The following is a 25,357-nucleotide window of genomic DNA, read 5'->3' as shown; positions in this document are numbered from 1 at the left end:
CAATTTTAAGAACAAAATTATCATAAGATGGACGAGTAAATTACGAAATTATCATAACGTGGAACCGTAACATGGGCACAAGCCAATTGGCGAGATACGAAATTATCATTACGTGGAACCGTAACATGGGTACAAGCCAATTGGAGAGAAAATTCGCCACACAGGCGAACTAAAAGAACTTTTAATTTTTCTATTACGGGCAAAGCCGTGCGGGTACCACTAGTTTTATATAAATTAATGCTAAATCACTCTTCTTCATGTTGGAAAAGTATTTTAGAGAAATAAAAACATAAATTTGGAATGTTCCATGGAAAAGATATTGAAATTAATGATGATTTCATCCTTCGGTTTACAGTTTTGATTTTACGAATGCTACCAAGTTAGGTTTGCCCCAAGTATAGTTAAAAACGCATATAGCATACTTTTTTTGCATAAGTTTTCCTCTTTTTTATTTATCAAATGCAACAAGTCGGTTTTCTTTCTCTTGAAAAACTACTCGCTGCAGGCGGCATTGAGATACCGTAGGTGGCGAACGGGGGTTAGCGAGCGAATCGGGCAGAGGACGGAGCCCCCAGTATAAAATTAATCACTGACTAACTTTCATTTGGATTTTTTTCTGGTGAAAGTCTCTCCAATTGACAAAAAACCGCAACTTCAAAAATTGATTATTTTGATGCTTTTTTTGACAATTACTGTACAAAAGCTACCGATTTCAATTTCCGCTTTATCATATTCGTAATCAACGCAAAAAACTAAAGACAGTAGCAAAATTGAAGCAATAGTAAATGGCACCCATCATTATTTTAAAATTCCAAATGGGGACGAAAATATACTTCTACACAATCAAAGTAACACCTTTCAACCAAACAAAACTTTTGACAACGAAAATTTAAAATATATTTTAAGTCAGATTTTAATGGATCTATGTGCATGCTTCCCTCAAGCCAGAGGAGAAGCTTTTGCAACAAAAATGGCTGATTCGACACAAGCCACAATTCCTTTCTCTTTCCTACGTACTGCTGCCATTTAGTATCATGAATTGAAGTTATAATCTTTAAAATTTATGTACATTCAGTTGGTATATAGCCTTCTTTTTAAAAAAAAATTGGATACGAGTCTTTTTTTAGGACATTTTTGTTGGAAGTGCCAATCACTGGTGACGTGCCAATTACTGGGGGTGTTACCCTGCAAGGAGAAAATAAAGTTAAAATCAACCGTCACACCCTTTTTGTTTACTCAGCTTTTCCAATTCCACTTTCGAACACATAAATATACGATGTCATTTTTGTGTCAATCAAAATCAAAACACTTATTCTTTTTTACCGAAAACCGATCTCTAGATAGTCACAAATTGCAACATTAATCGTGTGTTGTGACAACTCAGATATGCCCTTGTTGCTCTTATTGGATTTTTCCCGATCTTGACTGATATATCACATTCACTGACAACCACAAAAAGCTCTAAGTGGGTGCTTGGAGGGTTTCTGAAACAGTAATTTCTTCTCCTGAAATTTATCACTTTAGAGTTTTGAAGAAGTTACCGTCAAATCTTTGTTCTTTCTTTGCTTAACATAGTAGATCAAATATTTCGTAAGTAATCTTGAAGTTTGATGGAATATTTCATGAATTTGAAGCAATAACTGAATCCAAAAATATGTTTTTTCTCTTATATATATAAAAAAAAAAATTTAATGCGTCAGCGCTGTCATTTCCAAAATCAATTTTGAATGATATTTCACATGAAATTTAAACAAAAATGGTTTGATTATAACTTGACTTTTTTTTTTTTTTGCAGGGAAAGCTTTCATGACTTTTTACTACGCATATTTTTTAAAAGCGTAAATTAAAAAAAAAAAATCTAAAAAACAAAATGTATTGCGACTAAATTCCCTTAAGGGTTATTTACAAATGATTTTGAGGGCAGAGGAGATTCCTAAAGCTGACAGTTTGTGACAAGGGGGAGGGAGGGGGTAACAAAAAGTGTGACATCAAGCATAAGATAGAATAAGTCTAATAGTCTAGAATAAGTCTAAGAAAAATAGGGCGACTTGTGACAGGGGGGGGGGGGTGGAGGAAGATGAAGTGCGACGCTTTGTAGCATATGCGGGGGGGGGGGGGGCAAAAATGTAGATTAAAAAAATTACATCATTTAAAATAACAAATTAAGTTATTTTCGTTTCATTTATTTTTCTTTAATGTTCGTGAGCAGCAGAAGATCAAACCTAAATAAGAATGGCTCGAGAAAAAAGTCCGGCAAAGAAATTAATGGGACAGAAATTTGTATAAAAAATGTATTAAAATCGAATAGAACTTACCAATGTATTCATAATCAGTTTTTGGCATCTTAAAAGCTGTGCATAAATATGTTTCTTTCTGAAAAAAAAAAGAAATAACACGAATTATGAAAGCATGCATTTGCAAATGAAACTTAATGCTGGCTTAAGTAAGTTATACTCGAAACATAGTTTTCTAGAAACACTGAAATAGCAACAAACCCGGATTTAACTTAATAAATCATTCGTCTTTTCGTTCTACAACAGTAGAAATGTGGCCTGCACTGAAATCCACTACTTTGATTTACAGAAATAAATAAATTATTTTCAATTAAAACGAGCTGATGTGTGCATCACGTGACTTCCTTTTACGCCAATTTAATGTCATTCCCCATTACTGGCAATTTTAATGTGATTCAATAGTTTACTCTCTAAATATCACAAACAGTGGCCACATTGAAATCAGATTTAAAAAAAAAAAAAAAAAAAAAAAAAAATTGAATTTCGACATCTTGAATTCAAATTATGTTTTTCGCAATCACGAGTGTGTGTGTGTGGGGGGGGGGGATATGTGTGTTTGTGTCTGTGTGCAGGCATGAAAGTGTGGGTAGTTTTGTGTGTGTGTGTGTAGGTTTTTGTGTGTGTATATGTGTAAGTGTCTGTATGTATGTGTGTTTGTGTGTGTGTGTGTAGTTGTGTATGTATGCGCGTGTGTGTAGGACATGGATGCAACCTGGAGACGGCTTTCGCTATGGGAGCAGCAGCGTGAGGAGCCCGCTTGTCCACGGTGATGGTGCAGAGGGTGGCGGTGGGAAAAATCAGCTAACATCAAAAACAGTCAAATGAAAGCAATAAGCAATCGTGATTGCTCAAAAAAATAATAATAATTTGAATTATGAAATTTTGAATTCAAATTATGTATTTCGCAATCACGTTTTTCGGCAGGAACCTACTCATTCGAGTTATTGTTTCTAGAAACGGCTTCTGTCCCCTTAAGCCTGCCCCTCCTCCTGGGCGGTTACGTGTGTGTAGTTGTGTGTGTGCGTGTAGGCGTGCGTGCATGTTCAGGCTAAGCTTGTATGTGTAGACCTGTGTGTATGCACATAGGTGTGAGTGTATGTGTGTAAAGGCGGGTGTGTGCGTGTGTGTCAGCGTGTATGTGTTTCAGTGTGTATGTGTGTAAAGGCGCGCGTGTGTGTGTGTAGCACATGCACGCCACTGGATTCCGGGGGACTGTGGTCAGGACCAGAGGCGCGCCTGCAGAGGCCGGTGGGCGGTGGTGCTGCAGAGGCCCCTGGTCCAAGTTGAAAAAGGAACCGGACGCCATGGACGGTCAAGTGAGAACAATAAGCAATCGTGATTGTTCAAAAAAATCGCCAAATTTGTCGCCAAGTTGGCGACAAAACTTGGCGACCAAAAGACTGGCGATAAAGTATGCCCAAAAGATTGGCACCAAGTGTCCGCCAAATTATAACACTACTTGAGTTTACGTCGAAATTAATAATGATTTCCCCCCCCCCAAGGGGGAAAAGACCCCCTTAAAAACACCCGAATGCAACCAAAAGGGGAGGTGCACAACTAGACCCCACTAGGAGTCTACGTACCGAACTTCAGCTCTCTAGGACATACCGTTTTTGAGTTATGCGACATACATACGCACATACATACATACGTACATACAGACGTCACGAGAAAACTCGTTGTAGTTAACTCGGGAATCGTCAAAATGGATATTTCGCTTGTCTATACGTTTTTAGGCACTTATCCACGTGTGGTCGAGTCGAAAAAAAAAACTCAACATTCATTCGGGGGTGGGGGGGGGGGGGAGTAAAATGAAAATTAAGGTCAATTTTTGAGCGAATTTTTTTTCTTTTTTTGCGAATACAATACTTCCTTTTTTGTAAAAGGAAGTAAAAAGAACCGACTTCAAAAACGAAAAGGAACTAAAAAGTAAAAAAATAATTGGTCATCATACGATTTCCTACACAAACGCATAAATCAAATTTATTTTACGATTCCAGTACAAAAATCAACTAAACTAAACACCCAAATATAAAATAAACACTGATTTTAATTACTATACGATGAATTATTTTAATACCTAACTAATTATGTACGATCTCTTAATTTTTAATAACCATTTGAAGTCGGGGCCTCCTATAAACTACTACCCAACGTAACTGACAACCCACCAAATCCTGAGTTAAACACTAATTTAACAAAACGTGAAAATCATTAAAACTAAACCTACTCAGTACGTTCCTGTTTATTAATGGATAATTTTATGAGTTCGTGCTTTTGAAGCAAAATCTGTACCTCACTGGATTGATTAAGGAACTGTCGCATCAGAAGATAAATGTACATCCTCATATAAATAATAGCCGATGATAAAGTAACCCGCGTGTTTCAACATTGAAACTCGCGCCACGGCATGATAATTTGATAATGTGTTTAGGTAATGTTTAATCAAGGCTTCACTCGATACGCGTCTTATAGAAACACGTGAAACACGTATTAAGTGAAGCCTTGGTTTAACATGCAATGAAAGGTTTTTATTGAGACAAGGCTGAACTCGATCCGGTTAAATAACTGTTTTACTGGTAAGAACAGGGGAATTCGCAACTCCAGCGCTCGAATACGCTACCTTGCGGTGATTTACAAAACTGCCGAAAAAACTAGAACAATGCGTTCCACGTGTGTCTGTTTGTAAACACAAGCAGTTTGTTAGGAGTATTTATTAACGCATTCGATGTGTCTTAGATTGCTTTCAGCAACAGAAATTGTTTCATCCCTTAATGGTATTCTCGAGCTTCTCAAAATTATGTTAGTTTTCATTATTTCCCTCTAAAAAGTGATGATTGTCGTAAATGGTGAACGCGTAAACACAAGAAAACTCTGGAATAACAAACTTCGCAATTGCTCTGTTCGATGCATTTTTTTTTTTTTTGAAATAGGATAATGATATACCAGGTAAGTTTTTTTTTTTTTTTGTTTATTGCTTTGTGTGAATTTGTAAGAATATGGGTTATTATTATTATTTTTTTAATCTTAAGCTCGAAAGAAGGATTTGATAACATTAGCAGAAGAACTTTAGAGCTTAAATCTCCGCATAGTTTAAAAATAATTAATTTAACTAATCTTTATTTTACTGCAGCATTTGGTTGGACGGGATAGTACTATGCAAAATATTTTGTTGAATACATTATCGTAGAACGAAATGAAAAATGCTTAACCGAGAAAAAACGTTTAGAATTAACAAAAACAAAAGCTGAGAATTTTTATCGCCAAATTGTTTAGGATTATAGTTTTAGTATTGTGTGAGCAAAGAGCCCTTGGCGAGATTTTGCGTGTCAGTTAAACCATTTTTATTTTTTATCATGAGTGGATTAAAATGGTAGAAAGAATACAGAATTCGATAGTTTAAAGAAATAATGGAAGATCAATTAAAAAGAAAACTACCACCATGTATCCGTGAGAATTTTATTGATGACTTGCATAGCGTGACGGAATTAAATCATTTAACCGACAAATTAAAAACTTGCGGATCGGAAAAAAAATAAAATTTACCGATTCGACAATTTGAGAAATAACTCAGCTACAAATGTCAAACAATTAACGCTTGCTAAACAAGACAACGAAGTATCATCTTCTTCTTTTGATAATCAATCGTAATATCATACAATTAAATTATCTAGCATTAAATCTTGTCACAATAAAAATGTAGTCCCATCAAGAATTGATAAATATCGCATTCAACATAGTGGAAATAGCTGCTTAGAACTACGAATATCGTTAGAAAACTCACCCTCAAAACGATCACGAAATTTCGATTAAGTATTTCCGAATTAAGGTTTTAATGAAAATAAACTTACATTTTATGCACTAACCTTTTAAAACCTTTTAATTGAGAAAAATGAAATTCCGAACAGAGATGCAAAAGTAATGCATCATTCATCAAAACTACGAAAGAAAATAAAAAGGACTTTTAAACGAAAGAAATAGTTTTAGAATTATGTATTAATCAAGCCAAATAGTAACGGAAAGAAAAATATCTGATTTAGATTCATTTTTGCAAATTTTTATCATTTTGAGCCATTTTTTTAAAAAGTATTTTAGTTAAATTTTTAAGAGCTAACTTTTAAAAAGCTTAAGAAAATTATGTTTGAGAGGGAAATCGGAAATCAAACTAAAAAAGCGGGCAGCTTCCGTAAAAAACAGTTTATTCAGCAAATACGTATAGTTTTTTTTATATATATACAGTGGCTCCCAAAAGTGTTCGTACACTTTGAAATTAAAAAAAAAAAAAAAAAACAATATAACTCGAAACTGAATTCGAGTATGAAGTTTAATATTTTTTCACATCATTCCTATGTCATTCTAAATGCAACCCAATGGTTTTTTCAAAATATTGACGGATCTTCTTTTTGAAATGGGTCAGAAAACGAAGAGACAAAGAAATAACACGCCACAAAAGTCATCGTACACTCAAATATTTTCGAATAAATTTATGATTAAAATTATCATATGCCATTTTATTAATATGTTTGCATTGTGTTGACCCTTAAGAGTCATTTGACTTTAATTTTTTGTTTATTTCTTCCTTAATATTGTGCTTATTACTGTAAAATGGCTGGTATTCATAAAAACCCGCAAACACCATTCAAAATTTGAATTTTTTTCCCACAGTAGTGGTAAATTGGTTTTAAATGTCTCTAAATTAGTTAATTTATTTGTTTGTATAGTAAAATGCTTCCTAAAATGCTTTAAAGAAAGGAATCGGACCGAAAACAAGGTAAAAAACGGTCAACCGGCAAAGTTGACAAAACGTGATCGGAGATTTAAAGTTAAAAATTTTATGAAAAATACACATTTGAGTGCTCTAAAAGTTTCTGCATAGTTAGATGAAACATTTTACATTTAATTTTCACCTAAAATTGTTCGCCAAGTTCTCTGGTTAGCTGGATTGAATGGGACCTCTTTCCGCAGAATTTTTCTTGGTCGCGCGAAAAACAGAAAGCTTACGCTTTTCGCCGCAGAATCAATGATAAATAAGCTAAAAACGTTTTAGAATCACGTCTTACTTACAGATAAAAATAAATTCAATATTTTTGGTTAAATTGTTGTATAACTGTAAGTAGAAGAAAAAGTTAGGAACTTAATCTTAAGAACTTATTTGGATCAGTTAATCAGGACGGTGGAGGTTTTCTAGTGTGAGGGTGCATATCAGCATCAGGACTTGGTAGTTTGGAATTTTTTGATGAAATAATGAATCATGCTGTTTCTTTAAATATTTTAAAACCCAATTTTGAACTCTTAGCTAAAAATTTGGTTATTGGAAACAACTTTGTTTTTTATCAAGATAACGATAAGAAGCACACGGTTTTCAAAGTTTGCGTCTAGTGCTTCGAAAATTGTCCTAAAGTTAGAAAATACCCCTCAATCTCCAGATTTGAACTTAATGCAATGTATTTAGAGATATATGGAGGTTAGATTACGAAAATACGGCTTTAAAACGAAAATAGAGCTAGAAACAGTAAGACTCGAAGTTTGGTTGAACACTTACTCAGAAATTACGCAAAAAAAAAGAAAGAAAAAGAATGAAATCTATTCCCAGAGGTTTAAAAGGTGTTATGAATACTGTATGATATTCTATTAAATAATAACTTAATCAAAAGTTAGATTATTCGATAATATATAGACATTTTATAAAGTGTACGAAGACTTTTGTGAGATAAAATTTCCGGCACTTTTTGGTTTTTGATTTTTAAAAAATTAAGTTTTAATATTAAAAAAAAAACTTTTCATGTAGTTTTTTTAAAAATTGATCATAGATCTTATAATTAAATACCCATTCCGAAATATTAATTCTAACCAATTGATTGGGGACTATTTCGTTGAAAGTCGTAGGTGTACGAAGACTTTTGGGAGCCACTGTATATAGTTCTAGAAGGTTCAAAGTTACGCGAAGCAAATATTTCATATTCTTTACGATACAGGCAGTCATATATAATACTATTAAAAGGAAAAAACGGTGTTTTAGAAGAGTTCACTAGCTAGATTGGCACGTGCTCTGAAATATCTCGACCTTCTTAAATTCGTTTCAATACATAACTTACGCTGTGCGATCACAAGTCAAATATGTCCGACAAAGGAAAACAATTGAACTATATTTATTTAAGAGAGGGAAAGTGAAAGAAAAATCCTAGCGGTTGTTAACATTTGAATGATATAAAGTGTTCTCGATATTTTTAACTTTTTAGGTTTTCGAATGAAACAGTTTTGTAAGCGTCATTTAGGAGAGAGGTTATCAAACTTTTTTGTTTTGTGAATCTCTTGCCGATTTTTTTCTGCTTTCTGTGGACCATTGCGTTCTAAAACTAATTAGACAATGCAATATTTATATTTTAGAGTTGAAAAACAGAGTGAATCAGGTGGTTATGATACCAGACTTAATAGGCTTAATATGTATTGGAGCAAAGGAGGATCAGAGGGGACATGATTCAGTTGTTTAAATTTATCAAAATGAATAATGTTAATGGATTAAATTTTTGCACCGAAAGCAGGACGAGGGGTCATTGTTTTAAGCTATTCAAATCTCAGGCTACCCTGGAAATAAGGAAAAACTACTACTTTAGTAGGGCTGTGGGCACTTGGAACAGCTTACCGGAAGAGGTGGTAACGAGCTTCATTGGGGACTAATAAATTGACTAGGACCAGCCTCGCTGGGCCACGAGCCTGTTGCTGGTCGTCGCATTTGTATTTGTAATATTTTGCTCTGGGTGTTCTAAAATCATCAGATGAAAGTAGAATGTATTAAAATCAAGGGTGTAGTAAAGTAGTGGCCGAAGAAAAATGAACTTTTTTTTCCTGAAAAAACAGAGAGAGAGAGAAATTTATTTCTCCCAACTTCAAAAAAATTATTATTTTTAAGGAGTGAAAGAAAAATAAAAGAATATAAAGGCCCGAATTTGTGCCTTTATGTTGTTTCATTTTTCTTTTACTTTCATGCACAAAGGTGCTTATTCATATTTTGGAGGAGTTCGTTTTTCTGCCATTTTACATGGCCTTAAAAATAATAATTTTTTTGAAGTTGGGAGAAATAAATTTTTCTCTCTCTCTGTTTTTTCAGGAAAAAAAAGTTCATTTTTCTTCGGCCACTATTTTACTACACACTTGATTTTAATACATTCTGCTTTCATCTGATGATTTTAGAACACCCAGAGCAAAATATTACAAATACAAATGTGACGACCAGCAACAGGCTCGTGGCCCAGCTAGGCTGATCCATGTCAATTTATTAGTCCCCAATGAAGATCAATGGCCCTCTTAAAACTATCCACCCCCTTGCTCGTCACCACCTCTTCCGGTAAGCTGTTCCAAGTGCCCACAGCCCTACTAAAGTAGTAGTTTTTCCTTATTCTTATTATATGAATAAACATTCTGTAAGGAGGCAGAGTGTAAATAAGATATTTTTCTACTGAAATTGTTTCTATTCGATTTTTAAAGATATTTTTTGAGTAGCTGAAAAAATGAAGGAATAAATGAAAAGGAAATGAATCAATAAACGAAGAAATAAGTAAGTGAATACATGGGAAAAAATTAATGAGTGAATAATATGGTGAATGAATAAGAAAATAAGTGAAAGAATGAATAAATAAGGGAATTAATAAATGAAGATATGTAAATGAAATAATTTATAAATGAGTATGTAAGTGATTTGATAAAAATATTTAATTAGCAAATGAAATAAACTATTTCACTTTGCCCCATCAACTTTGCCCTGCATGCACTTGACTAACAAAGCATTTAAAATACAAATAAGCTTTAGTATTAAACAAATAAATACTACACTGAATATTAGTAGATACGTTTAATTACGTTTAATTAAATTTAACGTTTTAAATGTTAATAACAAGCACTTTATCATTTTATGAGATCAAAAATAATATTTGACTTGCATCAAAATATTAGAACATGAGTGTCAGTTTTTGAAAACTGCTTGTACTATCATATTCTTTAATTTTCTAGACAGATGCCGCTAAAAGCAAAGTAAATATTTCACCATTTCACTTTGCCCCACATTCCCTTACATAAGTAATAATTGAGTTTGATGTTCTGTAGAACTTATAGAATGCCTAAATTTTGTGATAACTTGCTTATGTGGAATCCAGGCTCGTAGGCCCTTATTTGAGTTTATGTACTTTTATTTTTTTTTCTTTCCGTGACATGGACCCCATGAAAATTTACGCGGACCCATGAGGGTCCACGTGGACCACTTTGGGAACCACTGATTTAGAATCTTATACAATCTAAGAAAAAGAAAAAATTTTTTAAAAAAAATAAAGTTTGGAGCGATGTTTAGTGCAATTGTTTAACTTTCCTTAAAAATCACGGACACATAAAAATTACGAATTTTTTTTCTCTTTTTAAAAATATTTCAATATTATAAAAATATTTACATTTAACACTAAACTTTTTTTTTAATATTTACAATATACACCAAACATTTTGTAATATTTTTAATACTACAGAAAATAAACTGATTCAGAATCTAACCCAACCCAAGAAAAAAAAGTTGAGCATTTTTTTTTTTTTTAATTTCAGAGCGATATTTAGTGCAACGGTTTTCACGTTCGTGAAAAAATACAAAATTATTAAAAATTACGGAAACATAGAAATTACGATTTTGTTTTTCTCCTTCTTTCAAACATTTCAGTTTTTTTTTCATTTACCACAAAAATATTTCTCTTTTAAATTACTTAAAACATCCAACAAACGTTTTGTTATATTTTTAAATACTACAGAAAATAGATACATAAAAAAACCACCAAGTTATCTTATGGTAAACAAATAATGCACAGTAAATTTGAATGTTTCATTGTAAAATATATTTACAATAAAAATATTTACAAAATTTATTTAAAAATTATAACGTACAATAATTGTTTTTTAAACATTTAAAATAATTTACTGTAGTCCCAAATTCGAACAAACTTTTTAAAGGATCGAATAAAATAAAAACTGAAATTTTTTCTTTCTTATTCAATATCAATTACCGTAGAGAGAAATTGATTTGAATAATTTTTAAGTCGAATGTTTATAATGTGTAACACTATTTTTGTAGAGAGATAAATTATATTTTGCTTGTTATTTTGCTTATCTGTGTTTTACGATGTTCGTAAAACGTAGATACACACAGTGCTTCTTGTTTTAAGTATTATATCAATTCATTCATGAATAACCAAATGAAGCATTTAGAACCAAAACCAGCTCACCCATTTTTTTTCTTAATTTTACAGGGGGAAAAAAGCATTTCATGCTGGTTTTAAAAACCAAATGACTCAATAGAAAGTATGACTGTCATCAGATTTTGATAAACTTTGACTTAATTCCTCACTTCCATTTTGACAAAAACAGTAAAAATTAATCATTTTAAATGAGTTGAATGGAAGAAACTATTGTATGTTTTCAATTTTCATTCGATTTTAATATTCACGAAAAAACTACGAAAAATGAAATTTATTCGAAGTTTATATAACGACTCGATTGAGTGTAATAATTGCTTTTGAGCACTCCTAAAATCTTGCCTCACCAATATTTGTCATTGATTTTCCGTAGCCTTTTCATGAGGTTCAAAACAATTCGTGCTTCGGTTTAATTTCGTACATAACTTAATTTCAGCTGCTTTTATTGCATCATTTTTCAGAAAACATGTTTACTAAAATTTATGCTTGCTCAACTCACTGACACGGGTGGGACATTTTTACGCATATATTTGCACTTTATTCCCAGAATTTTAAACTTTGGCTTTTTATTCTTACGTATCCGAATATAAAAAGGTATTATGTATCACTAGTGGTACCCGCACGGCTTTGCCCGTAGTAGAAAATTAAAAGGTCATTTGGTTCGCCTGTATATTTACAAATAATGGACGATGAATTTCTCGCCAATTTGCTCGCCCAAGTTATGATAATTTACTCGTTCACGTTAAGATAATTTACTCGTCCATGGTGTGATAATTTCCACGGTAAAATGTTCTTAAATTTGGAATAGAAAAAGAACGAATCAAATTTTCGAAAACTCGCTTCGAGGTGTACACCCTCATGCTACAAGCTAATTTTGTGTCGAATTTCATGAAAATCTGCCGAACGGTCTAGGCGCTATGCGTATCACAGACATCCAGACATTCAGCTTTATTATTAGTACAGAGTACAGAAGAAAAGATAAAGAGATAATATAAAGTATCAACTTTCTAAAAAATGTTCTTTTATTTAAAAAACTAGTGTTACCCGCACGGCTTCGCCTGTAATAGAAAAATTACAAGGTCTTTTGGTTCGCTGTATATTTACAAATAATGTATGGTGAATTTTCTCGCCAATTGGCTTGTACCCATGTTAACGGTTCCACGTGATGATAATTTCGTATCTCTAAAATTGGCTTGTGCCCATGTTACGGTTCCACGTTATGATAATTTCGTAATTTACTCGTCCATCTTATGATAATTTTGTTCTTAAAATTGGAATAGAAAAAGAACCACAACGAATTTTCGAAAAATCGCTTCGAGGTGCTCACCCCCATGCTACAAACTAACTTTGTGCCAAATTTCATGAAAATCGGTCGAACGGTCTATAGGCGCTATGCGCGTCACAGAGATCCTGACAGACAGACAGAGATCCGGACAGAGAGAGATCCTGACAGATAGAGAGACTTTCAGCTTTATTATTAGTAACTAGTGGTACCCACACGGCTTTGCCCGTAATAGAAAAATTAAAAGGTCTTTTGGTTCGCCTGTATATTTACAAATAATGTATGGTGAATTTTCTCGCCAATTGGCTTGTACCCATGTTACAGTTCCACGTTATGATACTTTCGTATCTCGCCAATTGGCTTGTGCGCATGTTACGGTTCCACGTTATGATAATTTGGTAATTTACTCGTCCATCTTATGACATTCTTGTTCTTAAAATAGGAATAGAATAAGAACCACATCGAATTTTCGAAAAATCGCTTCGAGGTGCTCACCCCCATGCTACAAACTAATTCTGTGCCAAATTTCATGAAAATCGACCGAACGGTCTAGGCGCCTCTCGCGTCACAGACATCCTACAGACATCCTCCGGACAGAGAGACTTTCTGCTTTATTATTAGTAACTAATGGTACTTGCACGGCTTCGCCCGTAATAGCAAATTAAAAGGTCTTTTGATTCGCCTGTATATTTACAAATGATGTGTAGTGAATTTTCTCGCCAATTGGCTTGTGCCCACGTTACGGTTCCACGTTATGATAATTTCGTATCTCACCAATTGGCTTGTGCCCATGTTACGGTTCCACGTGATGATAATTTCGTAATTTACTCGTCCATCTTATGATAGTTTTGTTCTTAAAATTGGAATAGAAAAAGAACCACAATGAATTTTCGAAAAATCGCTTCGAGGTGCTCACTCCCATGCTACAAACTAACTGTGTGCCAAATTTCATGAAAATCGGTCGAACGGTCTAGGCGCTAGGCGCGTCACAGAGATCCTGACAGACAGACAGAGATCCGGACAGAGAGAGATCCTGACAGACAGAGAGACTTTCAGCTTTATTATTAGAAAAGATTGTACTTGTTGCAGGTGTGACCATACGTATACTTGCAAAGGGATTCAGAATGCTATACATTTTTAATTCTTTTGAGTTGTAGCGATGCTTTGAAATTTAAGTTGAGCAATAAAGGGAGAGTTTCGAGTTAAAAGTTCTCAGAAAACCGAAATATCGCTCAACAGTTATTTTCGTTTATTCATAACACATATCGAAGTGTTGCTCATTTCCTGGAAGATTACAACAAATGTGAGTACAGGTTAGCAATGAAAAACAACGTGATATTTTTGATTGTAAGGGAATAACATTGCGATGAGAGATTAAATTTTCATAATGCAAAATAAATGACTAGCGATTCTGAAAACCTTTGATGAGATTTTAACACACATTGTGTAATTTTTGATTCGTTGACAGCCCTGAAGAGCACGATTTCATAACTTCACAAAAAAAAAAAAAAAAAAAAAAAAAAACGAGCTGATGTGCGCATCACATGACATCCTTTTGCTCCAATTTAATTAAAACAGTGCCTCGAAGTAAGGAAAGAAACACTTTAAATATTTTCACCCCAAGTTTGCTGCGAACCGAAGCAAAGAAAACGTTTTATGCAGATAAATTTTCCTAAATATGGCAGTTTTAATGTGATTCAATGGTTCACTCTCTAAATATGACCAAATTGAAACCAGATTTGGAAAAAAAAACACTAAATTTGACGCCAAGTTGGCGACAAAACTTGGCGACCAAAAGCTTGGCGATATATTGCCAAGTTATAACACCACTTGAGTTTGCATTGAAATTAACAATGATTTTACCCCCAAAAAGGTGCAAAAGACCCCTTTGGAACATCCGAATGCAAACAAAAGGGGAGGTGCACAACTAGACCCCACTAGGAGTCGACGTACCAAATTTCAACGTTTTAGGACGTACCGTTCTTGAGCTGTGCGAGATACATACGCACATGTAGACGTCACGAGAAAACTCGTTGTAATTAACTCGGGGATCGTCAAAATGGATATTTCGGGTGTTTATGCGTTGTTAGGTTTATATGCACGTGCGTTGAGTCGAAAAATAAAAACTCATTATTCATTCGGGGGCAAGCAAAATGGAAATTCGGCCTTAATTTCCATTTTGCTCACCCCTGAATGAATGTTGAGTTTTTTTTTCAACCCGACTACACGTGGATAAGTGCCTAAGAACGTATAGACCCCCGAAATATCCATTTTGACAATCCCCGAGTTAATTACAACGAGTTTTCTCGTGACGTCCATATGTATGTGCGTGTATGCGTATATATGCCGCATAACTCAAGAACGGTACGTCCTAGAACGTTGAAATTTGGTACGTAGACTCCTAGTGGGGTCTAGTTGTACACCTCCCCCTTTATTTGCACCAACTTGGCGACGAATTTGGCAATTTAAAAAAAAATTATTTTATTTTATTTTTTATCTGGTTTTAATTTGGCCACTGTTGGCGATATCTAGAGAGTTAACTATTGAATCATATTAAAATTGCCAATAATGGGGTAATAACATTAAGCTGGGGTGTAAAAGGAAGTCATGTGATGCACACATCAGCTCGTTTGTAAAAGAAAGTAAAAAGGTGTAAAATTATTTTTTAAGCTCTTCCAAGGTAAAGAGTAAGCAGAAATGATGGACTCGAATTAAAGAAATTATATTTTCGAAACTATTGCACGTCGAACTCGCTTAAAACGAGCATGAAGGGACCGCGATATTCTCTTGTTACTGCGGAGTGCTCGTAAAAAACAGGTTTACGAAAGAAAAAAAAACCATAAAAATTCATTCACATTTATTTGGTTTGGTTGTTTTTACTTCCTTTTACAAAAAAGGAAGCATTGTATTCGCGAAAAAATTTTCATTTAAAAATCGACCTTAATTTCCATTTTGCTCACCCGCGAATGAATACTAAGTTTTTTTTTTTTTTCGACTCGACCACACGTGGATAAGTGCCCTAGACACGCGAAATATCCATTTTGTCGATTCCCGGGTTAGTTACAACGAGTTTTCTCGTGACGTCTGTATGTACGTATGTATGTATGAGCGTAGGTGCGTATGTATGTCACATAACTCAAGAACGGAATGTCCTAGAAAGTTGAAATTTGGTACGTAGACCCTTAGTGGGGTGTAGTTGTGTACCTCCCCTTTTGGTTGCATTCGGGTGTTTCTAAGGGGTGTCCTTTGCCCCTTTTTAGGGGGAAACCATTGTTAATTTTGATGTAAACTCAAGTGGTGTTACAATTTGGCGGACACTTGGCGATATATCACCAGTATTTTGGTCGCCAACTTGACGACAAATTTCGCGAATATTTTTTTTTTTTTAATCTGGTTTTAATTTGGCCTCAGTTGGTGATATTTAGAGAGTGAACTATTGAATCACATTAAAATTGCCAGTAATGGGGAAATGACATTAAATTGGAGTAAAAGGAAGTCATGTGATGCACGCATCAGCTCGTTTTATTTCGGGACAATACCAAAAAAGTTGATTAATTTGCTTTGAACTGTTTTAGTGCTTCATTCTTGATTTTTTTTTCTTTCCTTTTTTGAGGAACATCATAGGGAAAAAAAAAAAAAAAAAAAAAAAAAACATCGTAATTTACAGTCCTGGTTTAGAAAATATTTTTTCTGCACATCTAAAGCCATCGAGTTTGTAGAGAGTAGTTGAGCTTCAAAATCCCATTCCCATTTTATTTTTCGCTCGCATTGGCTTAAATTTGAGTTTTAGTATCCTCGGAAGTAGGCACCTCGGAAGTGGATAACATTGGTGTCAATAAATATATAGTTCTCAAATGTTTCCCTGCATCACAAATTTTGAGAAATGAGCTGCCATCACTTGCTTTAGAGTCTCTAACCCATCCCCAACTTTCGATTAACTTCGGAATGTTAAAGGATTTTTTCCAAGAAATAATAAGCTGAGCTGGAAGTCAGTTGAAAATTATTAATTTAACGGGGTTTGCTAGTTAAAAGCGAGTTATGCTCTTATAGATGTAACATTGTAAAGTAAATCCGTATTTTTCCGATGTCTGGCTGCCATATCTTTAACACTATCCATTCCCCATCCATTTTTTTTTCTGTTTTGAATACTTTTTTTATTTTTCCATTCATTTTTATCTATCTTGCTTTGTTTATTTTAAACTTTTTTTGTCCATGGGTTGACCCTTTTTCCCTTTTCATTAATTTATCTTTATATTTTCCTTTTCCAAAATTTTTTTTTTTAGTTTATTTCATTTCCTGGTGTTTTTTCTTCCATTCAGCTTTTCCTTTCTTGCGGTTCACGGTTATTGACATTTTCATTATCTTTAAGCTTTGGCTTAATCTTTGTCCAATTGAATTCTTTCTTTCGGCTTTACTGTCCCTCTGAGAGAGCTCTTGCTCTTTGTTTGTATTTCTATTGGTTCCTGATCGGTTTATAATTTTCTCATTGGTGTTTGTCTTATCCGCTATTTTTATCTTTTTAGCTGTTTGCTTATCTAGCTCTTGGCTTTTGTCGCATGTCTTTTCATCCATAAGCCCATTGCTTTTTTGCATTGAAAAAGGCGTTCCCAGTGACGCCGAAACACGTGTCTGCAGTAATCTGCTATTTGTGCTTTTGTGACGATGTTTTTTCTTACTTTACAATCATTTCTGATTTCCTCGTTAAATCTCGTTAGTTCTCGTTAAGTTTAGTTCTCGTTAAAGCAGGGCTTGTTATAAGCGTGTTAGACATATTGCAACAAGTAATGCATGAATGTAAAGCGAACTATAGCAAGTTTTTTTTTTTTTTTTTCAATTAAGTTCAATTACAAAAATGTCCAACGTGTGAACACATTGTACAAAATATTCCATTTCAAATGCTGAATTTCGGAGCATTAATGTTAAGCTATTAAATGTTTAATTTAATACGTTTTTATCGCAAACTTTACCCTTTATTTAGGAAACAAAGTAACATTCATTAGAAAAACAGTTATTCAAATACTTAAATATTCTTAAATAAACAAATATTTATACCATATTTACTTATTACTGAGTATTTAAGATGGTCTAATCAGGATTTGTTAGATTACTTATTTTTAACGAAGAAATTACAGAATGTTTTATAAAGATAACACTCATGAGAAAAATGGTGACTTGCCAAGACGTTTTTTGGAATGTCTAAAATCTAAGCAAACTAACTCCCAAATAATCATCTGGTTAGAAAGCTATAAATTGTAAGGAATTTATACCTAATAAAGTTTTAATGTTTATAAAAACAAAAATTTTCAAATTGTGTCGAACCGTATGTGTCAATGCATTTGAAAATCACCCATTGAATGCTATATTATTTTAGAAAATACCAAAAGTGGTTAATATTTAAAGATGTGGGCAATCCATGCTTTTTTTAAACAGAATTAAGCATAAAAGTTTTACTATTTAAAAAAATTTCATACATGCATATATGCACATAAATACACCCACATTAGACTGAAATTTTTACTTAAACACCTCCAGTAACTGATATCAGTGATAGACTAATTCTGTTATGCCTATAAATTTACAAAGTTAAAAGGAAAAGCTTGAAATAATACTTTGGTGCCAGAGAAATTAAATAATCTTTCAGCTTACAGTATCAAAGTTAGTATTTTCATGTAGGATATTGAACATAAAATACATTTAAACAGGAAAAACATTGGAAAATAAATAAATTTCTGAATACATAAAATTTCAATTTTTCAAAAGTGGAAATAAACCATTTTGGAAACAAACGGAAAAAAAACTGATTTTTTTCCCCAAACATTTCTGGGTTTTTCCCGACCATTCCCAAATCTATATACAATGCATGCTTAATTGTGAGTGTTTATAAAGTCAAATTTGTGGGAAAGAAATGAATGAAATGAATTGATATTATGATACAATTTCAAACACAATGCAAAAATTTCAGTGAATTTTCTGGTATTCATTCGAAATTTTTTTCCCTAAAGCAATTATTTATGAATGAGCTTAGAATTAACGAGACTTTTTTATGATTGATTTCGCTTTCAGAGAATTCACTGAACAATTACAAACGTAGAGCCAAAATAGTGTACAATAAGACACCTCATTATTATTTCAAAACAATGTCTATTCATTTAACTATACATGAACAAGGAAGAATCTCTCCCAATTCTAGAAAGTAAAGGAAAATTCAAATAGAATAGTCCTCTCCCCCCCCCCCCAAATAAAACGAGACTTTTGTCATTTCCTTACACAGATAGGAAAGTTTACTTGTTACTTTTGAAAAATGTGCTGCATAATCAGGAAACATTTCTTCAGAAATAAAATTTCTTACTGCCGAGAATACTTGTCCCCCCCCCCTCCCCGGTTATTTTTCCTCTATTCTCCCATGCATTCCCGGTACAACAATCGACTGTAATCAAGGAACTTATAATTAAAATTGATGGAAACAAATATCCTAAAAATTATACAACATTTTCCAGAAAAATTAAGTTTTTGCTTACATTTTCATGCTAATTTACGGATGTGTTAATTACATTTGTCAAAAGCTACAGGTGTCAAAAATGTCAAATAATAAACATAAACAACAAAACGACCACTTGTTACGTTAATTCAAACCAAACTCGAAATTTTGTTTGTTAAATTTATCACATTCTACTTTTTTAACTTGCCATATGTTTTCAGAATTGCTGAATTTTCGGAACTCAAAATAATTCATAACCACACGTATTTTGTCAGTAACATAAAGTGTGTTCATTACTAAAAGATTTTCGCCCCGCTCCGGGCGAACTGTCACAAGCATTAAATACAACAATTAATCTAAATTCAAAACAAACATCTGGACATGTCCAGTCTTCATCGAATGTCTACTCACCACTAAAGGTTGAACATCAGGCATAAGCAAAGGAATTTGTATTTCGTCATCAGCCGACTGGCTGCTGGAATCACCATTGATATGCTGGAAAACAGCGGCCAAAAATAAAATTAAAGCTAGTTTTGTGCAAGTTTTGTCTTCCATGTTGTTTTGACAAACTTTTTACACATATGACCGCTCTTAAATCGTCAGCATAATCGCCTTACGGGAGGGAAAATCGATTATAGCTAGACGCAGTTGCCAAGCAACGGCAGCCATTGCAACGGAGGAAGTGACGTCAGTGCAGAAAGGTGAGACGTCACGTCCTGAGTATTGACAGTTCATTCAATTCTAACCTGTTCGTCGAGTGGCGCTCATAAGCAGCGGTGCGAGGAACAAATTGTTTGAAGAAAAGTAGTTATTATTATTTTTTTTTCTTATTGTGGGAGCTGTCTGGATGCTTTCGATCTTTTTCCGAGTGCCGAATAAATAAACTTTCACTTCAAAATAAAATTTTATTCGTTTTTACTTTTTGGATGTGTTTTTCAGTTTCATTCATGTCATGAGTCTTTTTACTTTCCAGGTAAAGATAAATTATGCTACATGCCAGACTCAGTTTTTAGATGAAATGTCATTTTCTCAATCCTCCAGAAAATATTTTGAGCATTCAACTTTCATGTATTTTTATTGCACGAATAACTTCACGGCACTTCAGACTCGACCTTAATTCATATTGCTTATCATATGAATTAAGGCCGAGAAGATAATATCATATTATTATCTACAAATTAGAGACACATCGCAACCCCGCAACCTAAGTGTCACAACTAACAATAAAAAATATAATTAAAAAAAAAACATACAATGGGGTTGTTTCCGAAATTTTAAAAGTATTTTTTTTTTTTTTTGAAAGAGCATGCTTAAAAATATATGACTTTACCATTTTTTAAATAGTTTGACCAATTTTAATATTTTTTAACAATTATTTTAATTAGTACGCAGATTGAAATTCATCATTTACGCTTCTGCGCATGAAATCACAAGTGATGAAATGCCATTCACTGATGCGATTAGCCCACAGCACAAATTATCATAACCTGGCAAATTATCACAACCTTTTTGACAGAAAAGCGTTAAATTGTTATGCAATGCAATTGCGCGCCAAAGTACATCACTTGTGACGTCATAAAAATCACGCCTTATTACCAAAATCGGATATTTAAAAAAATTAAATAACTGTTGGAAAAACAGAAGTTTTTTTTTTTTTTCTGGGTCCATGTTTTTTTTTTTTTTTTTTTTTTTTTGCTAATTCTATCAATTTCAGTGACAAAAAGTAGAATTTTTAACTGAAGGAAAAAACCCCATTGTGGAAACTCAATGTTTTACGCTACTCACATATACTTCCTTTACAAACTCTACTTTTAACTGATTTATCCTCAAACACTGCAATACGTGAAAAAGATTTATAGTGTTATGTTTACTAGTTGGTTTTAGAAGTCTAAATTAATAGTGTATAGAGTAAGTTCGAAAATGTTTCTTTTGATTTATGAAATTTTGATGAGGCGTAACAACTGATTATTTCGTTTAAACGTCACCACGCATCAAGACTGCTACTGATTTTTTTTTGCAAAGCTTAAGATTCAACTTTCAAAATTCCCAAGATCGAGGAAAAAAACCTAAGATCGTTTAAATGAGAATACTTATTCACTTTTTTGTAATTGCTGCTACATTGTAGTTGGACAGTTACTAATCTTAAGAATGGTAAGATAAATTTTGATGATAAATACTAAAAAACTTTCTCAATCTTTTTTTTTCCCCTTCGGATCAATTTAAAAAAAAAAAACGATCTAAAAATTATGCGCTGCGAAAAAAAAAACATATAATTATAACTTATTTATTTCGTAACATCATGCAATTATACAGATAGTACAAGAAATGTAAGTTTTACAACGTAAAGAAATAACATTCAGGGCTAGAGAGGATAATTTTGTTTTTTCCTTTTTTTTTCTTTTGTAGCTACTAAACTTATCAAAAATTTTAAACATGTGTATTTTAGATTGCAACGCGAAAAAAAATATTTGAATGAAAATATTATGTTTTATCTGTAAAATATTTAATAAATATCTTTTCCATGAATAAACTCGAAACTCAAGACTTTCGAACAAAATTCCAGAACCCAAGTTCACTACTAAAAACTCTTGACTTCGTCTAAATGTTTCCAAAAATAAGGCTAAAATCTGATATAAAAATATTTAAAACTCAAATTTGATGCTGGAATTGAAAAGAGCAGATATTTCTTTGTCGAAAAATAAGGTTTATTTCGATAATGTGTGAAAAAAAAAATTGGTGTGTCAGGACCCGTTTTCGTGGAATAGCCCATATATATTGTTAAGAGTTCGTGATACAACTTCAAACTTTCTTTAAATGACGACACAGTCCTTGAGAAAACACAGGAGATTTATTTACAACTATGTACAAGAAATATCGTTAGCAACTGCTAAATTAACCATAGCAATTAAGCAAATATCAATTAACATCGTAAACTCAACGGTCACACACGTATTTACATCAAAATACGCGAAAACACAGCGCAAAAGCCAATACATTTTCCAGCTTAAAGCTCAGACCAGTCTAACTTTTTATCACGCGCGGAGGCTGATTATAAATCCTTTAGTTTCGACAAAATTCAAAATGCTTCTCGATGTTTTCTTTTTATTCCATTCTCAAATCTTATCGTTCAGAAATGGAGGGTACATATACTTCATTCGAATGTAAGGGGGTTGTATATTCATTACAAGAAACTATTTACAGGTTAAGTTACTGCAATAATTTTATATGAAGAATAATGGAATAAACGCCAGATTTAGCCAGATTACAACACATTAATCATAAAAATAATTACAATTTACAAAATTTGTAACATTATGATTACAAAGGTTTACCATGAACTGAAGATGAAAAATGTTGCGGATCCTGATTTCTTGAAGGAAAACACTGTTCAGGGATGTAAGTAGGTTTAGAAGATTAAAGCATCCATCACTGGTGGATTAACGCGCTCGAGCTTGACGTTTGAAATACGAAGAGTGAAGTAAATGTACCGAGAATCCTAAGACGAATCGGATTGGTTAGATCGCCGACACACATATACAGGGTGTTCCGTTTTAACCTGCAAGACCTTTATTTTCGCAACCGTTGGTCCTAGATGCATAGGATATACTTCCAATTGCGAAAATGTTCAGAATCAGATGCGGAGTTCAGACATCGAAGCAAAAATAAAAATGAGTCAGAAAATAAAAATTATAACTTTTTATATGGGCCCTAGGTTCCCTAACTCATGTTTAGGGAAATAATCTCCATTAAAAAACAATTCCAACACAAGAAGTTTGAAATTAGTTCGACCAATATTCACCGAGATATGAAACGCTGCGTTTTGTGACTTACACCACTTTTCACTCGCCGTCAATAACACCTTTTGGGGGAAAATATAGCGGTTAACAAGTGTTTAAAATTATATGTGTGCATAGAGTGTGGGTTTTCAAATTGTTCGAGGTTTTGTATTGTGTTTTTGCGTGTCACTGCATTACATTTGCATTTATTTTTCAATAGCAATGAAAAATATAAATACCTTGTTTTTCTTACTTTGACGACCTGTCATTCTTCTGAAAGAGCGATAAGTTCCTATGTCATCTTCTGTATGGCCCCTTAAAACTTAGAACTGGAATATCTCCTTTAGCTTTGGTCGCAAAACTGTCAAGTTTTTGTGTCAGTAATAGTTTTTAACGGAGATTATTTCTCTAAATATTAATTAGGGGGACCTAGGGCCCGTATAAAAAGTCAAATTTTGTATTTTTTGACTCGCTTTTATTGTTGCTTCAAACTTTCAATAGCTTAACTCTGCATCTGATTTTGAACATTTTTGCAATTGGAAGTATACCACTAGGACAAACGGTTGCGAAAATAAAGGTCTTACAGATTAAAACGGAACACCCTGCATATACACTTAGGAACATTGAAAATATCGCCTCAGGAAAGAAGAAAGGTACAATCGGCGAAACTTTGCATATAAGAAGAGTGACATCTGCTATGCAAATGATCCAAGGTCAATGCGCATGACCGTTTACCCACAGTATCGGTGCAATCGCGGAAAAGGTGCAATATAAACCAATGCATAAAGATTTATAAGCGCTAGGATTACATCCCGATTTTTGGAGAACCTTAATGAGTGAAGGATGCCAGGCAGGCGAGTTAGAAAACGTTTCTCACAGTTAACCGAGTTTGAGAGAGGTTTGATCATCGGCATGAAAATTGCGGGCTGGTCGACGAGCCGTGTTGCTGCCCAGGTGGATCGTTCGCAGTGTTCCGTTAGAAACTGTGGGACGCAGTGGACACGAAATGATACCTACGTGCGAAAAACCGGGTCTAGAGCGACCAGGAAGACGACGAGGAGAGAGGATCGAAGGATCGCGCGGAAAGCGCTCGTGGATCCCGCAGTGACTCGTTCCACCATACAAGCAGACTTATGAGTAGCAGTTGTTCCCCGAACAATTTCCAGACGTTTTGCGGCAGTGAATCTGCAGTCCAAGCGCTCTTTTCATGTACTATCTTTAACACCAAAACATAGGCAACTCCGTCTACAATGGTGCGAAGCCAGAGCGATGTAGGATGTCGCTGACTGACAAAAGATGGTGTTCAGTGATGAATCCCGGTTCGTTTTGGGGTCAGATGATAACCGCGCACATGATAACCTGTCCACTCTAGCTGTGGTACGTGGAACCTTAACGGGCCAGCGTTATGTTAATGACATTCTGCAACCACATGTAGGACCACTCCTAAATGGCCTCCCAGGGGTCATTCTCCAGCAAGATAATGCTCGCCCGCATACAGCTAGAGTCGTTCAAGATTTCTTACGTCCTTTCGAGACTCTTAAATGGCCAGCTACTCCCCCAATTGTCTCGTATAGAGTATGTATGATGATCAGCTGAAACGCCAGATGCCACAGTGCTTCTCTGTGCAAGACTTGGAAGTGGCTGGTCAAAATTTGGGGGTTCATCTGCCTCAGGATAGCATTAGACGTTTAATTAGTTGAATGCCGGTTCGTGTTGCGGCATGTATTACAGCAAAAGGGGGTCCAACGCGCTATTGAAGTAGCACTGTATTTATCTCATTTCTTAGCCTGTATTTGTTTAATTGTCTAGATTTTGGGATCAAGTGTATCTCTCACCTATATTATTCTGTATATTAAATTTCACTTCAATCCAATGTTTCCTCCTTGGGGCACTGTTTTCAATGTTCCTGAATGTATAATATTCTTTGTACAGTAGTTAAAAATTCGAGTGTCAAAATCCGAAATGTCAACAGTCCGAACGTTAAAATTCGAAATGTCCAAGATCTGAGCGTCAAAATCTAAAATGTCCGAACGCACACCGATTAAGTTTCAATAAACTGCTCAAAGTATCTCAAACCGAAAATCTGTGATTTTTTGAAAAAGAGTTTGAGTCGGTTTTTCCTTACAGAAATTAATTCAACTCTCTTGGTATGATTATAGTGGTGTGATGTCACTTTATTTTTCAGAAGTTTCTTCAACTTTTTTTTTTTTTAATTACTGCATAATAGTTCGTAACGGAGTACATAAGGTACTGTAAATATTTTCTATTTCTCCTTTGTGTTCAGTAAATTATGTGAGTTAATT

At 33.8% G+C, this 25,357-nt stretch overlaps 1 protein-coding gene across 1 annotated transcript in view; it reads right to left on the bottom strand.

The window, feature by feature from the left end:
• LOC129223871 (peptidylglycine alpha-hydroxylating monooxygenase-like) overlaps positions 1-19,941 on the bottom strand; it is a 57,923-nt gene extending 37,982 nt beyond the window's left edge. Inside the window, exons 1-2 of the mRNA XM_054858239.1 lie at positions 19,690-19,941; positions 2,316-2,373 (exon numbers count right to left, since the gene is read on the bottom strand). Coding sequence (XP_054714214.1) covers positions 2,316-2,373; positions 19,690-19,833 — 202 coding nt within the window. The 5' untranslated portion in view covers positions 19,834-19,941. The remainder of the gene's footprint in view (positions 1-2,315; positions 2,374-19,689) is intronic.
• Positions 19,942-25,357: the final 5,416 nt, after the last annotated feature.

The sequence above is a fragment of the Uloborus diversus genome, chromosome 6 (genome assembly GCF_026930045.1).
Source record: "Uloborus diversus isolate 005 chromosome 6, Udiv.v.3.1, whole genome shotgun sequence".
Taxonomy (NCBI): Eukaryota; Metazoa; Arthropoda; class Arachnida; order Araneae; family Uloboridae; genus Uloborus; species Uloborus diversus.
This window is presented reverse-complemented; position numbering and strand designations above follow the sequence as displayed.